General features: G+C 38.3%; 2 protein-coding genes across 3 annotated transcripts in view; one reads left to right on the top strand and one right to left on the bottom strand.

Annotated features, from left to right (window-relative positions):
- The window catches only part of LOC110043132 (transmembrane 9 superfamily member 1-like), a 13,480-nt gene extending 4,636 nt beyond the window's left edge, over positions 1 to 8,844 (top strand). The window contains exons 8-18 of one of the 2 annotated variants that reach the window (XM_020748550.2): positions 1 to 38; positions 556 to 622; positions 1,364 to 1,447; positions 2,052 to 2,127; positions 3,094 to 3,143; positions 3,512 to 3,604; positions 4,275 to 4,385; positions 4,525 to 4,636; positions 5,442 to 5,492; positions 6,045 to 6,236; positions 6,956 to 8,844. The exon at positions 1 to 38 is cut by the window's left edge and continues 34 nt beyond it. In XM_020748550.2, the coding sequence (XP_020604209.2) occupies positions 1 to 38; positions 556 to 622; positions 1,364 to 1,447; positions 2,052 to 2,127; positions 3,094 to 3,143; positions 3,512 to 3,604; positions 4,275 to 4,385; positions 4,525 to 4,636; positions 5,442 to 5,492; positions 6,045 to 6,236; positions 6,956 to 7,157 (1,076 nt within the window). In that variant the 3' untranslated portion in view covers positions 7,158 to 8,844. Of the gene's footprint in view, positions 39 to 555; positions 623 to 1,363; positions 1,448 to 1,918; positions 1,995 to 2,051; positions 2,128 to 3,093; positions 3,144 to 3,511; positions 3,605 to 4,274; positions 4,386 to 4,524; positions 4,637 to 5,441; positions 5,493 to 6,044; positions 6,237 to 6,955 lie in introns of both variants that reach the window. The other variant, XM_020748551.2, reaches the window with a different exon arrangement.
- A 117-nt stretch (positions 8,845 to 8,961) lies between these two features.
- LOC110043133 (uncharacterized) lies at positions 8,962 to 15,326 on the bottom strand. Its single transcript, XM_020748552.2, has 3 exons — positions 13,259 to 15,326; positions 12,338 to 12,369; positions 8,962 to 11,122 (listed from the first exon to the last, which is right to left on the bottom strand). The coding sequence occupies exons 1-3, from the start codon at positions 14,711 to 14,713 to the stop codon at positions 10,963 to 10,965; spliced, it is 1,647 nt and encodes a 548-aa protein (XP_020604211.2). The 5' UTR covers positions 14,714 to 15,326; the 3' UTR covers positions 8,962 to 10,962.
- Between the last annotated feature and the right edge of the window lie 211 nt (positions 15,327 to 15,537).

Here is a 15,537-nt window from a genome sequence, read left to right as displayed (position 1 = left end):
TGGTGTTCCTGTTGATAGGATTTGTGGTGATCATCCTGGTAATTCAACATACAGTGTACTTTGATTTTATTAGTTAGCGAATGAAGATGAGACTGAGAGTTTTGATAGAATACAGTTAACACGGTATTCACCCTCAGGAGCACTGCTTTAAAGAAGTTTTCATCTAAAGAGAGTTCAGTTACAAGAAACAAGTCAACCTTAGTGAGCTTTTGGGATTTTTCAAGAACACTTGAGAGATGTGCCAGACGCATTTGGCTGTATCATTAGCTTGTCTATGGACTTGTCTTACATGCCTGAACAACATAGTCGGACACGTTTATGTTTTCACGTTAATAAATTTATTAGTCTCACAGGGGCTCTTGTCTTGTCTTTGAATTTGCGCGAGTAACTAGTGATGATCTGGCATCCCATCCTGAGGGAGTGTAGTAATATTCCTAGTTGCTTCCTAAAGTTCTGGCAGAGTTTCTAGCTTCTTTGATTTCTAGGAATAAAAGACGTAATGTTTTTAATGATATGTATGATATATAAATAATTACTTTGTTTTCCTTTCCACAGATGCGAGTCCTCAAGAGTGACTTTGCGAAGTATAATGTATCTGATGACGAAGAAATGGATGATATTGGTAAGTAATAAACCAGATCACAAGTATTTTGAAAGTCTTTTGAATTAACATCATTGTCAAGGTGAAGATTTTTCTTTCGCACAGTTGCTACTTTTTCATATGTGTTTAAATTGTATTACTTGCCTTCCAAGAATTTGGTGTGAAGTATTGGCATTGTAATTTGCAAGCGTATCAGGAATTTTTCTTTCTGATGAATTGAAATTGATTCTTTATTTGTCCAGAACTCTCTTCATTGTGTCTGATGGTTGGTCTAGATAATTACTTTGTTCTTTGTTCCCATCACTTGTCCTCTTGGCAATGTGTTGATATTGTAAGGAGAAACTAGATGTTGACAATAACTACGTGTTTAATTTGATCCTTGGCTTTTCTCTGTGGTCTTGGATTGTTGTACGACACGGAGAGCAAATGGCGCTTGTCAATTTTCTTTTCACCAGTTTTAAGGTTTCACCTCAACTGGGCAAGTTACAACAAGATGCCAACATTATCATCATAGTTTAGATAGGGTATTAAAAATGATGTTTGTGTTATGGCAAAAGTTGGAACAAACAGCTGACAGGCAGACAGGCAGACCAACATACTGACTGACAGACAGAGAGAAAGACCAACAGACAGACCAACTAGGACAAAGTGTGCTGTTGTGTCTAAGAGCTCTTACTGACAAAAGTAACACAAGGGAAGCCCCTTTTAATAAATTCTTCCCAAAGCTCTGTCTTAAATAGAACTCTTCACAATATGTTGCAGATCAAGATGAAGTTGGTTGGAAGATCATTCATGCTGATGTCTTCAGGTTTCCACCATACAAGAGCTGGCTTTGTGCCATCCTGGGTGAGCAATGATTTTCTCTTGGTTCTCCATCATTATGATATTTCCCAGTGTCCTGGACAGGGTTATATATCTCTCAAATGTCTTAGATTAAAAGAACAATACTTGAAGTATGGAGGTTCAGGTTATTTTTAGCCCAGTTTAGGGATTACATTTTTATTGTTGAATTGGCTGCACCTTCTTTGGTCTGTCATTGTCAGGACATGTAGATAATAGTATAAACATGCAACAGAGCACACATTTTGAATTTGAAGTTCCAGTTACCTCCATAGGGTCTTCACTCCTCCTTGTTGCTCACCTGTTAGTAGAAAAGGAGGCTATTGGTACAAGATGTTTAGGAAATCAGATAATTCAAAGTATTAACACTAAGGTCTAAAAACTTGTACTCATGCTCAATCACATACACGTTCTGCCAATCTGCACAAGTGTTATATAGTCACTTTGTCCCTCTGGGTGCTTTTTGTACCTGTCTAGGTGCTGGCTCTCAATTCCTTATGCTGTGTGTGTTCATCCTGATGATGGCCTTCATGGGCATGTTTAATGTACATAGGTAGGGCCCTGTAGTTAGGGTGCTGTTTTATAACCAGGTTCATCTGTTGTGTTACAGGCGTGGGTTCTCAGTTTCTTGCTCTTTGCTTTGGTATCATACTTTTGGCTTTGATGGGTTTGTTTAATGTTCACAGGTAGGAAGAATTGCTTTAGAGATGAAAACAACGAGAACGCTTTCTTGTTCAAAAGGAATGGACCATTTATTTGAGAGGGGAGATGGGCAATTTTCATTAAAAAAAATTCCTGCACAGCAAAAACTGCTGGAAAAAACTGAGCAAGTGCTATCTACTTTCCAGGTCCTGTGTTTGACTTATTATTGCACCAACTATTGCCCACCTAAAAGACTCTTGCACAACCCTTGGTGAGCAAAATTTTTGATGCCCTAGAAAATTGCCCACCCCTCTCCCCCTTGAAGAAAATAATGGTCTGTCCCTCACTCTCCCACTTCTAAGACCCCTCAGAGTGCAAAGAAAACCAATTTTCCAGCTAGTCCTTTGGAAAAGCTCTAACTATGATATACTAGCCAAGAAACTTTAGTTGCCCTTTGGGCAAGTTAGGGATAGAATCACTAGCCCGACTGGAAATCCACTTGACTGGAAATCTGCCTGCCCCAGGCTATTGGAGGAAACTTTCTTTACACACTGCCCTTTCTCTAAGGCTGTATCGCTAATACCTCCAACTTATAAGCCCTCAATTGTAGTCTTCCTGTCATGTCCCTAATATGTTTCTCCACTTTTACATATCCCCTAACATATCTTATCTCCCACACTAAGCCCCCAATTATACACCCCTGTGAAAGTGCCCCTTACTAGCCTCCCACCATCACCATCAAAGCCCCCACTTCTTAGTCCACCCCTTCCTTTGCTCTCTCATCTAAGTCGCCAACTGCACCGTCCTCTACCCCTCCCTACCCTTCCCCCCCTCCCCACCCCCCTGCTGCTAGTTATAGACCCATGTTGTAATAAAAGATTATGATATAGTTCTGGTTATATTTCCTCCTACCTTTGCCCTCCTTAAAAACCTCCCCTGACATAGGTAGAATTAATACACATTTTCTAATATGTAGAAAATAATAATAATCTGTTATGCTATTTTCCCAGGCATGGGTCAATGAACACAGCTGCTGTTTTGTTGTATGCCCTGACCTGCTGTAAGTGACTGTTAGTTTGCTTGTTTAGTTAATGCATGTCTGCCGAGCTTAATGTTCAATAACAGTCGCAGGCTTTCTACACTCAGCCTGTTGTATTTGGACTTTTAAACTCAAAGCCCTGGAGGAAGGGAGAGGGGGAACCGTATTGTGCCCTTGGGCATGACATTTCTCTTATCTGTAGTGTCTTTCTTCACTCAGGACAGAGAGGTAGAACCTTTTGATGGGTTAGAAGCAGAGTTACAATCACTCTTAGTGCTACACACCCCTAAACTGGAGATAAGCACTGTTGTTATGGGTGACTAGACAGACTTTCTGTTCACCATAACCTAGTATGTACCTTAATTTGTGGTGTTTTTGTTTTGTAACAGGTATCTCAGGATATGTGTCCAGTAACTTCTACAGAAAAATTGGTGGAACCAACTGGGTTTGGAATGTTGTCTTGACAACCAGTATGTTTTCTGGTAGGTGCTGCAAACTATTAAGACAAGCTTGTAGAGCCAAGGATTCATTTACTACAGTGTTGAAAAATCAGGAATGAATTATTACAGTCTGGATAATCAGCTCATTTGAAAATATGGGGTTTCTTGACCCAGGAGAATAAGAAAAAGAATTGATTTATATTGAAGTTTGCCTAGTAAGTAATTCTTTTATTGTCCTGTACCAGAAAATATCCATACTCCCTCCATACTGGCACAGAAGGGATTGGAATTTCCTGTGGGATGGGGGTTCTCTAAGACCAAAAAATTTAAGTGTATCAAGTTTAATTGGAATTTCCAGAGGGGTGGGGAAGTCTTGGAAAAAATCCCTTCTGAGGGGGAGGTATGGATATTCTCTGGAAGTATACATTGCCAAGAGTTTAACTCCAAGATCTCATTGCAAAAATGGAACAAATTGTGGAAAAATAAAATACCTGAGCAATGTCTACAACCCTCTGATCTCATGATGGGTGATGCTACCCTTTCATTGCATACAGTAGCTACTGATGAAATCTTTGGAATAAGTGGCTTTTGTTTTGTTTTTCTTATGAGGCCTATCAGAGTCACCCTTATAATTCTGAAGATGAACTAGATGTTCTAAATAGGCCATGTTTTCTCTAGATACTAATTCATTGTGTTTTTTGTTTTCTTTCAGTTCCATTCTTTGTAATCTGGAGTATTATCAACTCAATAGCATGGTATTACCAATCCACTCAGGCTTTGCCGTACACCACCATTATTCTACTGATGCTCATCTGGTTGATCGGTTAGTCGCTATTTTAAAGACACTTACAGCTAATGCATAATGTTCAGCATTACAGTCTAGCTCAGCACACTTAGTTTTAGAGTATGAATGAGTTTATGCATACCCTAAAATGTATCATTTCTTATATTTTCTGTTTCAGTGGGTTTTCCTCTAACCATTCTTGGTGGAATTTTTGGCAAAAACTGGGCAGGTAGCTTCAATGCGCCATGCAGAACAAAGAACATTCCAAGGGAAATCCCTCCGATACCATGGTAAACAGAACTAAGTTTGCAGTTAAGACGTGAACTACTAATGTTCAAAGCAATTTACAGCATGTGTGAAGCTTCCAGTGGAACGCAACAGATACTGTACCAATGTGATAGTCATTTATTACTTCCATACCAAATATGAACCTTTTCCAAAATTCCAGGCTTAATGTGGTCCCATAAAAGTGGGTGTGTGAATTGTAAATTCTGTGGCAGATACAGGATTTTAGAGAAGGGGGTTCGAAATACGGACCACCAAAGGCAGTGAGTGCCTTGTGGGGGTTCCGCAGCATCCTCCAGGCTCAGAAAATTTTTAAAATTGAGGTCCTTAAAAATGGGATTTACAGTATTCTTAGGTCACGTTTGACCAAACCCCCAAACCTTCCTAGATCCGCTCGACAAATTTCGGGCTCTAGGTTCTTTTTCTGCTAGTTTCTTATTTGCAGGATTTTACATCATTTTTTGTATTTATCTTTCATAAATGCCACATCTCTAAATGTAGTTGTAAATGAGCCCTGTACGCATTTTATGCGAGGAAGAAATCTGCTTTAAGAATATAATGGCAAGATTTATGGCTGACAAAAGTATTGAATAAAAATCCTTGGTTAATTTACATTGTAATAAATATATCCATTTGAATAAACTGCAGGAGTGAAATAAAGTCTGGCTCCACTTTTCAAAGTTTGAAACAAGTGCTGGGAAGGTTGTACCCTTAATCAAGGAAAAGTATTATCAGAACAACTAGCACTTGCTAAAATACAAGACTGTATGAATGGTGTGTCTGAGCCACAATTTTTTATTTTATTTTCAGGTATCGAAGCACCTCAGTGAGGATGGTTGTTGGTGGCTTTTTGCCATTCAGGTTTGTTGTTGATGTTTTCTTTTTATGGTCAAAATGGCTGATTGAAGCATTCCACTTAATTCTATTAAACAATAGGCATGTACACGAACAGCATTAAAGTGCTGGATATCAGGAAAATCCCAGGAGTTGTTGCCTTGCTGTGCATTTTAATAATGACATGCAAACCCTGTCCAAAGTTCAAAACTAACAAAGGATTGCATTTTTGGCTGCTGTCAATGATAATTAAGATGACAACAGCAAACCTTAAAAAAACGAGAACTAGTAAAATGGGTCAAAATATACCAATCACAACCCACAGATTCCTAGAGGTCTGCTAAGATGATTTCAAACTCCGAAACAAACTGTTAATGGGGCAGAGATTGTGTGTTTTTGAAAGGCACAGAAATATACCCTCTTTTTTTGAAGTAAACTTCTAATCAGATTCCTGGAGGTCCACCAAGATGATTGAAAACAGCGAAACAAGCTGTTAATGGGGCAGAGATTGTGTGTTTTTTGAAAGGCACAGTAATACACCCTCTAATCTAGAACTAATTTCTTGTAATACCTTTGCAGTGCGATATCAGTGGAGCTGTACTACATCTTTGCGACTCTGTGGGGACGGGAACAGTACACGTTGTATGGAATCCTGTTTATAGTGTTTTTTATCCTGCTCAGTGTCACTGCATGCATCTCAATCGCCTTAACATATTTTCAACTTTCAAGTGAGGACTACCGTTGGTGGTGGCGTTCTCTGATGTGTGGAGGGTAAGGCTGCCTTGAAAACAAGACAATCTTATTTTTGTGATCAAACTTCACTCAGAGTAGAGTACAAGTCGAATAAGCAGTAGAGATGTCCTGTTGCAGTATTTTTGCTACACTGTAAAATAATGATAACTTCAATTTGGTGCAAAAATATGCAATGATATTTGTTTCAGAGAAAATATTTTCTTTTACGGAAGCTGTTACCTGTTCAAAAGCCAAGTGTAGTCTGCTCAAAACACTTGGTTCTATCCAATTTTAACGATAAGTTTTTGGGAAACTGATGAACTTGAGAGTGGAGAATGAAAATTTTGAAAAGGAGGGGATATTGTCAGATTTTCCGAAGTTTTGGCTACATCATGACATGTTTAGACAAACATTAATCTATTGTGTCAAAAAATAATTGGTGGAGAAAACAGGTTTACAGTGTGACTACTCTGACCAAGGCCTCATAAGCAAATTCTTTGCAAATTGACCACTGGCATTTTAAAAGTTTTAAAATAGTCACTAATCAAAATGACCACATGGATAATTTTTTGGGAAATTATTGTTAACTTCATGATTTTTATTCATTAAATTTGTAGAAAATTTTGCCGGGCAGCCTTGGGTGGACTGGTCACACTGTAAAATGATTTTGTACAAGTCATGTATATCTTTCAGTCGTAACTTAATGAGACTTGGCTAATTCTTCCTATCTTTGATTTTTTTTCCCTCATTTTTTTCAGTTCCACATCTGGGTTTGTGTTTGGTTACGCCATGTTTTACTACTACAAACGATCCAACATGTCCGGCATGCTTCAGTCGGTGCAGTTCTTTGGTTACACCCTGTTGACTTGTTATGTGTTTTTCCTTATGCTGAGCACTGTGGCCTTTGTGGCATCCCTTAAATTTATAAGATACATTTACGTTAACCTCAAGATGGACTAAGAAATTGAAAATGCACTCAATATACATTTGAGCAGTCAGACACAGGCAGAGAGGGAGTTTAGGAGATATGTAGCAAGATATTGGATAGCGTGTGCCTTATACAATGAAAATTATCATTAAATGTTGCGCATGGTAATTTATTGTATACATAATGTTGCAAAGGAAAATAACAGATTTTAAAGTTCTTGCTTTTAATTTTCTGCTAATGTTGGTCAATGTATTAATTTCCCTGGGGGAGAATTTTGTATTTGTTATATTCTGCAAAGAGGATTTTCATGGCTGAAGTCACTCCGGGGAAGCTGCACAAAATTATTGACATCAATTAACTTTGACAGATGATGGCTTAAATGGAGTTCAAAGCCAATCGACATGAGAAATGTAGATAGGTGATTTAAGCTTGGTCAGTTTTGAAGTTGTGGTGTAAAAATGGCTGAGGGGTGTTGGTCTCTGGGTTCAAGCACTCATGACTGGGTTCATTTGCATTGCATTCTTACCCCTGACATCCAAGTTTTGGACCCTCTTTAGTATTGCCAAACAAGATTCTGGTGATGTATTGGGAAACCTGGAAAAAAAATTGTGAGGAAAGTGCACTAGAGTCATTTTTAAAGACAAGCAAATTTCCATAAGCTACAGAAATGTAAAGATGCCCAGATTATTGTAGTGGTGTGAACTGTAGTTCCAAAGGGATGTATAATAATATCACTGTCTTATAAATATTTTTAAAATGTTCAAGAAGTTGATGTGTGCTGATTGGTCAATTTGAATTCATATATTTCAAATGCATTATCATGTAATAATTCACCTTAAAGTTTATCACAAATTATGCACACACTATTTTTTGAACATTTTGTATAGGGAATAGTAAAGTTACGCCTCATGCATTGTTGAACACTGCCACATGTATGAACCCTTGTGACTTATTATGATCACTTCTGGGACATGCTTCTCCATGCACTTGTTAACATGCTTGTATAACTTTACATGCACCTGGGATTAACTATTTGCTTAATGTATTTTGCTCACCTCACTCTTTCTTGCAAAGATTGATGACTCATGATTGAACATTTTTGCTGTAATTGTTTTAGTTAAAATGTTCTTAAAATACGCAAAACTACGTATGATATTGTAAGTTGTATTTAGTAAACTTCAAGTATCCGTTAGTTGGGGTATCTTAATGGATTGAATTGTTCAGGGGTGGGGGAGGTTGGTTGTGCCACTTGTCTCAAACTCTCTCACCAACTAGAAGATACAGAGCAAATCGGTGCCAATTTTGTTACTCGTTCCAGTCTAAATGCAACAATCTAGCGTTCTTGTAAATCATTGTTTTGCTTAAAAGAGGAATTCATCAGTATTTGCAGGTGAAGCATTGACTTTTGATACTGTTAAAAACTAGTTACAACTTGTAAAATACACCTGAATCAGTGACACATTACCTGTCTCCTCCCAGGCCATTGAAAGAAATGTTAGTTGAAAATATTAATCCTGATGTCTGGGGTGGACATGGGAGGGTTAAGAATCTAGTTTGATCAAATGCTCTCTTTGCATTTGGTCTTAAGTTCTTGTACATTGATGGTAGAATTTTGCACTGCAACAGATCTTTGTGGTTTTGTGGGGAAGTTTAAAGAAACACAAGAGTGCAGTTAGAACACAAATAAACAAGTCAATAAAATATTCTTGTGAAGGCAAACATTTCAATGGTTGAGTTCTTACAAGGGTGTTATTAATTTATGAAGTTAATATGCAACTCCCTTGTGATTGCAGCAAGAGTCACTGGCATAATAGAAATTACAAGTACATCAAGCAATTTATTCCAGAGACGGTTTATTAATTTTTTTAGAATATATATAATATATATCACAGCAAGGCAAATTTTACAATATTATAAATGCATGGGTTTAAACACTGCTTACAATGTACTGATATTATATATTTTAGCAATAGGCCATGTTGGATAGATCAATATTCTAACATGGATACAAGGCTTTCAGGTGTCTTTCATTCCCAAAAGAGACTTGGATACAAAGAAAACTCCACCTAATCGATAAGTTTGTCCTGAAAGCCTTGGAGCCATGTTAGAATATTGATATATCAAACATGGCCTATTGATAAACACTTAAAGGTATTTGCAGTGTGTGTTTCCAATTCCTCTTAAACCGGACTTGAAAGTTGTGAGCTGGCCATAACTTTTCAGTCAAGCCCTATTTGTTCAAAGAAGAATAAAGCTTTCCACTGGATAAAATTACTATCCAGTGCATGGCATATGTTTTGTCAACACTTGCCCATTAAATAGTGATTTCTCCAGAGGATACCATTATCCAGCCTCTGAAAAAACCAAGCACTGGAGCTTAAGTGTAAACAAGCAAAACATCTTTGCTTGTCATACAGCAAAAACCAAAGGCGACGCAGCATTTTCAACAATAAGCTTGACAACAAGTAGGCCCTACTTTCCCTTGAGTCAATTATTGTAAATCAAGGTAAAATGCATTTTTTGCTTTGTCCCCAATTTGTGCCATTTTCCAAATTGTTTTCACTCCTTATTTCCTCTCTTGAGGAAACGCTCAGAGTAAAAAAGCAGCCACTTGTGAATCTGCAAAATAACATATCGTGAATTATTGATGAAAAAGACCATGTCATAGTTGAGCCTGCCAAATTTTGCCATTTGTAACATATTACTATTACTTTCAATAAAATTTGACTCGAAGACAATAGTTTTCATCCATTCAACAATCAATCATATGTTAACTCAAGTCTTATATCAAGGGGTATTTTTATCATTTTTTATCCCGTTCTGTGGACTGGATATAACCAATGAGAACATAAAAATGTACAAATTATGTACTTTACATATTCCACAAAATCCGGCAATTTCATTGTATTTAACAATATTTCACTGTTTGTCGTATATTAGGAACCACTTAAATTCACTGCATGTAATTTAAAATCCTAAATATTCAATATACATGTGCAGCTTGATTTATAAGGACAGATTCCAGGTACTAAAATATTTTAAAACTTCACTGAGTTTAACGAGCAAACATAATTATACAAATTATACCAGGTTGCAAAAAAGGTTGACATAAACATTAAATTAAGCAATATTATCATAAAGCTTGTGGTTGTGGCCGATATATTAACTTGTGCTCTTATTCGCTAATTCATGCACATTAGTCTCCCGTAATGCCTATGGGCCGATTACTGGTCTGCAAAACCAAAGCAAAAAGCTTAAATTTGACCTCGAATGTTTGGTCTTCACAGGAAAATCTCAAATCTCGGCCTTGCTGTATAGGTCCCATGCAGTTTGCGATTTTCCCATTAAGGCCTCACTCACAGTTAATAAGTAGTTATTAATGATTATCCGTTACTTATACCTGTCAAGTTATGTCTAATCCAACCAACCAATGAGTAAAGTACAAATAAATACACTGCATAACATTGTATTCTCTCTGGAGGCTAGTTTAACAGATTGCACCAAAGTTTAAAAGTCTGGATTTTGCAAACAAAGATTAAGTCCCATTGCATAGATGTGTGTAACATCTCAAATTTCTCGCATGCATTGGTCATTGTTTTCTCATTTTGCCTACTGACATGTCTGACTGAAATGGTCAACACATTACATGCCAGTAAACACAGAACACTTGGTTCAACCCATCAAAAATGCATTGTAACAAGATTTGGCCAAAATCTTCACCATAATCAAAACAACAGCCAACTTTTGCATTATAAAGATATATAATGCTGTCAGAAATTATTAACTATTATAATGTAATGAAATTAGATATATCATTAATTGTATGTATTATTATTTCTATCTTTTTTCAACTTCTGAAACTTGAGTTTTCTTTTTGTGTCTTGCATGAGAGCTGGTTTTGGATGCATTTTGTCTTCTTTCCCAGAGATCAGGTCGATACGTCGTAAATTTCTCCCTAGTCACTTTCTGCACCATGAAGAGTGGAGCCTTTGGTGTGCTAGAGAGAAAGAACAAACCCGGGTGTTAACTAAGATACAAGAAGGTCATTGTTAGGTAAAGGTGAAGTCTCCATATCAGCCAAGTGGCCCATCAGGCTGGAACTTATCCCGGTCTCTGAAGCATAAAGCAACTAGTAGTATATCTACTCCCCTGCATGAATTCGTCGGTACCCATTTATACACCCCGGTAGAGAAAGGCACTGCAAGAGTAGTGTCTTGCCCAAGAACACAACAAAATGACACCAGCCAGGGCTTGAATCCAGAATGCTGGATTCAGAGTCGAAGCACTAACCATAAGGCCATTGTGCCTCATGGGAGAAGAAGGCCGTAAGCTAGGACAATATTTGGGTATCCTGTGCATAAACACTCCTCAGGGAAGATACTGGGATCTACCTACTCACAGAATACCCACTTTAATTCAGAGCCTTGCCAAAGACTGCCTGACAGAGGGTATGTAAAACTTGTTGATGAAAATAGGTCTGTGATATTTTAGGGGAAATTTTGTCTCTTGTGATTATTGTCATCCAGTAGGAATCTAGCAGCACCCTGTAGCCTTCATGGGCATGACAGATTTCAGAAACGTCTTGGGTTGTTTAAAAAGGGGATAACACTATCCACTGGATAAATCACTATCCAACAGATAGCCTGGTTTGTTTTGTTAACACTTATCCACCATCCTTGGAGACCCAGGGGCAGTTAGCTGGGACAAGAGAAAATAAATCGGGCAAAGAAATGAAACCTGCGACGCTTCATTTCTTTTGCCCGATTTATTTCCTCTTGCCCCAATTAACTGCCCCTGGGTCTCCGAGGATGCTTATCCACCGGATAGTGATTATCTACTTAGTAGATAGCGTTGTCCAACCTTCGAACAACTATGGCCAGATTTTTTTTTGGCTAATCATGCACTTTAAAGACCTTGTAGCCAAAATAAAATTTGACCTCTCTCTCAAAGTGTCTCTCGTAAGCTGTTGCCACAGGTTTTACTTTTTTGTGCTAAAGTAATAACCATTTGGGAACACTACAAATATCTTGAAAGAATGAAATCACTAGACTAAGTCGTAGGCAATTGTTTGGTTCAAATGTCAAATTTATTCTCTTGGCCAGGGAAGAAGCAAGCAAGAGAAGAGAGTCGTCCATTTGAAGTACAGATGGGCATTTGTTCTTCTGTCTGTGGCTGGAGAAATTCATCACATTTAACATTAATGACAACTTACCCATTACTGCCATCTCTTTGACTTTCATTGACCTTTGAATTGAAATATTGAAAAAATGTTACCACTGTACATGGATATACCACTGTATATGACAAATGATATTTATACTAAATAACACAATATATATAAAATAATTATTATAACTCAAAACGTTTTCAAACCGGTCAGTGTAAAATGAAGATTGCAGACTGCAGACTGCAGACTTTTTAACTAAATCCTATTACCATTTTAATCATTGAGAGTTAACTGAAAACAGGCTAACTGGAGCATTATTTAGGCTAACCTGAGTGATATTCAGGATAACTGGAGTGACATTTAGGCTAACCGGAGTGATATTCGGTTTGATCTAATCAAAGCGATATTCAGTCTAACCAGAGTGCAGACTTTCACTGTAATAAGCCTGAATAACCCTGTGTGACGGTAAATACTTTAATGGAAATATTACAATATACACTCAAAAAAGTCTGCAGTCTGTATTTTACCCTTAGGCTGTATTTTACCGCCAGTCTGCAGTCTGCAGTCTGCAGTCCGCAGTCTGCAGTCTGCAGTCCGCAGTCTGCACTTTACACTGACCCTTCAAGAAGCACCCACCCCTACCGCAGCCCCCAACAAAGTATAACCTGCCCATTTTTTCCTTGGTAACCCCTAACTTTCTATTCTAAAATCTACTTTCATTGTGTAGTTCCAGAAAATATCCATACCTCCCCCACAGAAGGGATTTTCTCTAAGACCCCACCACCCGTCGGGAAATTCCAATAAAGCCTTACACACTTCTTTATATTTTTTGGTTTTACAGAACCCCCACCCCCCAGGAAATTCCAATTCCTTCTGTGGGGAAAGTGTGGATATTTTCTGGACGTGCACATTACAAAATTCTGCAGTTTGAAACCAAACCTGTCACATGAAAAATTGTTTACTTACAGTTTGTGTTTTTTTCTCCCATACAATCTCCTCTTGACAAGGCTCTTTCACACCACCAGTCAGTTTCAAGGGCTTTGCTATAAATTTGGCCTCTTGTAGTGTCTGTGGAAAACCAGTGGATATTTTATCAAGGAATTCCTTTAAACTAGCCACCAGGGAGGCTAAATCAAATTCTTGACAAGAGTTTTCCGGTATTTGTTTGTTTAATTCCATTAACAAGGCAGAAGTGTACGCTGCAAGTGTTGACATTTTGTCCTGTCCACTTGAGAAAGTGCCAAAAGAACCAACCGCTTTACTTTGGTATTCTTCTGACATCAGGGGATCTGATGAAGCCACACTTGAAGACATATAATCTCTTGAATGTCCATTCATTTTGTTGTTATGAGTTTCTTCGGTGTGAGATTTTTGTCGCTTTAATCTTTCCATAGCCTGCTCGAGTTTGGAACGATAGCTTCCCTCCAGCTCCTTTATTTTGTCTTCGAGTTGTTTGACTTTAGCTTGTAAGTTTTCCTTTTCGCTAGCCAGCTCTTCATTAGTCCTGGATGAAATCTCCAGTTTTTCTTGCAGATTTACAATTTGAATTTGCAGTGCATAAGAGGATTTCTGATCTTTCCGCTGTAAGCTGCGAGCCTTGATCTGATAGTCCTCCAGGGATCTTCTTTCTTCCACGAGTTGATTGACTCGGTTCTCTCGACGTTGAAGTTCTTTATTCGCGCTGCGTAATTGATGCTCAAGCTTAATCAACATGTCTTGAGACTCTTTTCCCTGGCCTTCAAGCTTAGCTTTTTCTCCTTTGATCCTCTTCAAATCCGTCTCAAGTGCCTGAATAGTGGCCACGCTTGCATCCAAGCGCGCCTTTACGAGAGCAAATTCACCTGGTTTTGTTGCGGGTGAAACCGAGTTCACTTCGAGTCGTTGTTTCTCGTGTTCTAACTCTCTAATCTTCTTCTCGCTGCTCTGTAGCTTTCCTTCCAACTTTGAAATGTGGCTTCTTAAGATATCCATGCATTCTTTATCATTTCGTCGGAGGTCTTCCTCTAATTCCAACTTTAATTGGAGGGTTTTTACCTCCTCCTCAAGCCTGGCTTTGTCTTTTTCAATCACCGCTTCCTGTCTTCTCAAACGAAGAATCAATTCCTCCTGCCAAGCATCGCTTCCACTAGAGGCATCACTAAGCTCAGTTAAACTAACATCGGCCTTTTCTGCGCCGACATATCCACTCCCAAATCCTTTTGAAACTGAGCAATCAACTGCGTGATTTGGTGATGTTATCAGTGACTTACAGCCTCCTTGGTTTTGAAAAACAGCGCTCCATTCGGCCGAAAATGCCGCAGGATCTAACAAACTGTCGTCGACTTTCAGTTCATCAATTTTGCTAGGCAAACCGAAAGACAACCCATTGTAACTAGCCGACCGCTTCATGGCGTTTCCCCGCAGTTTCGCTAGATCCGACATGACAGCGGCGGGACTTCGAGGAATGCGAACTCGAGAAGGACTCTATCTTTAGCTCCAAACAAGACGGAGGGCAGAGATGGGAAGGTGACATCCACAGGTTAAGTCAAATGAATGCTTTCGTGAGGCTCTTGTTTCCTGTGTTTCTAACGATCATACAATTGTACATTTTTGGACACGTTTAATTTAATTTAAGGTGATACGATACACATGACCTCCCATGAATGACGCTTTGTCACGAAAAAGCTAGCTACATCGCGTTGCGTCACAGAGTGCCACGAAAACGTTCCTGGCGCTGCGCCAGAACTGAACTAGAAATCTTAAAGACTGTCATTTGTTATCCATCTCGTAATTTGTTCCTTTTTGTATATTTAAGTTTTGGCAGTTTTTTACCTAAAAGAATTTAACCTTGGAATCACTATAGATTTGAACTTTATGTGAAAAATATAACTGTTCTCTTGGAAATTATTCTCAAAATCAAAGCAACTCACAATAAACTGGTAAAACAATGCACAACATTTTACACCTCTTATTAGTTTCATTTTCTGGTGAACTGCTCAAAATGTGTTGCTCCAAAAAATATCCACAGCTTCCTCCACAGGGCTTGTGTGGTTTGAACCACCCCACCCCACCCCTCCAGAAATTCCAGTTTGGCTTCATAGATCTTCATACATGTACCATTCTTGGCTTCTTGGGCCCTCACCTCCTTGGAATTTCTAATGTCTTTCCGTGAGATGGGCATGGCTATTTTCTAAACCACAATGGAAAACAGTTTTTGGCAAAAATCATCATTGTCATCATGAACTCAAATTTTTTTCATCAAAAGG

This window comes from Orbicella faveolata, unplaced genomic scaffold (assembly GCF_042242905.1).
Source record: "Orbicella faveolata isolate gen_17 unplaced genomic scaffold, um_ofav_v1 contig_34, whole genome shotgun sequence".
NCBI classification, from domain to species: Eukaryota; Metazoa; Cnidaria; class Anthozoa; order Scleractinia; family Merulinidae; genus Orbicella; species Orbicella faveolata.
The sequence above is the reverse complement of the archived record's forward strand: the minus strand, read 5'-3'. Positions and strand labels throughout refer to the sequence as shown.

Bases quoted from the DNA above. Each gene is read 5' to 3' on its own strand.
- LOC110043133 (XM_020748552.2), bottom strand. From the start codon at position 14,713: ATGTCGGATCTAGCGAAACTGCGGGGAAACGCCATGAAGCGGTCGGCT. The intron at 12,370-13,258 runs GTAAGTAAACAA...TTCAATTCAAAG, and splicing joins GGGAGAAAAAAACACAAACT to GTCAATGAAAGTCAAAGAGA. The intron at 11,123-12,337 runs GTAAGTTGTCAT...CTTTCTCTCTAG, and splicing joins CAAAGAGATGGCAGTAATGG to CACACCAAAGGCTCCACTCT.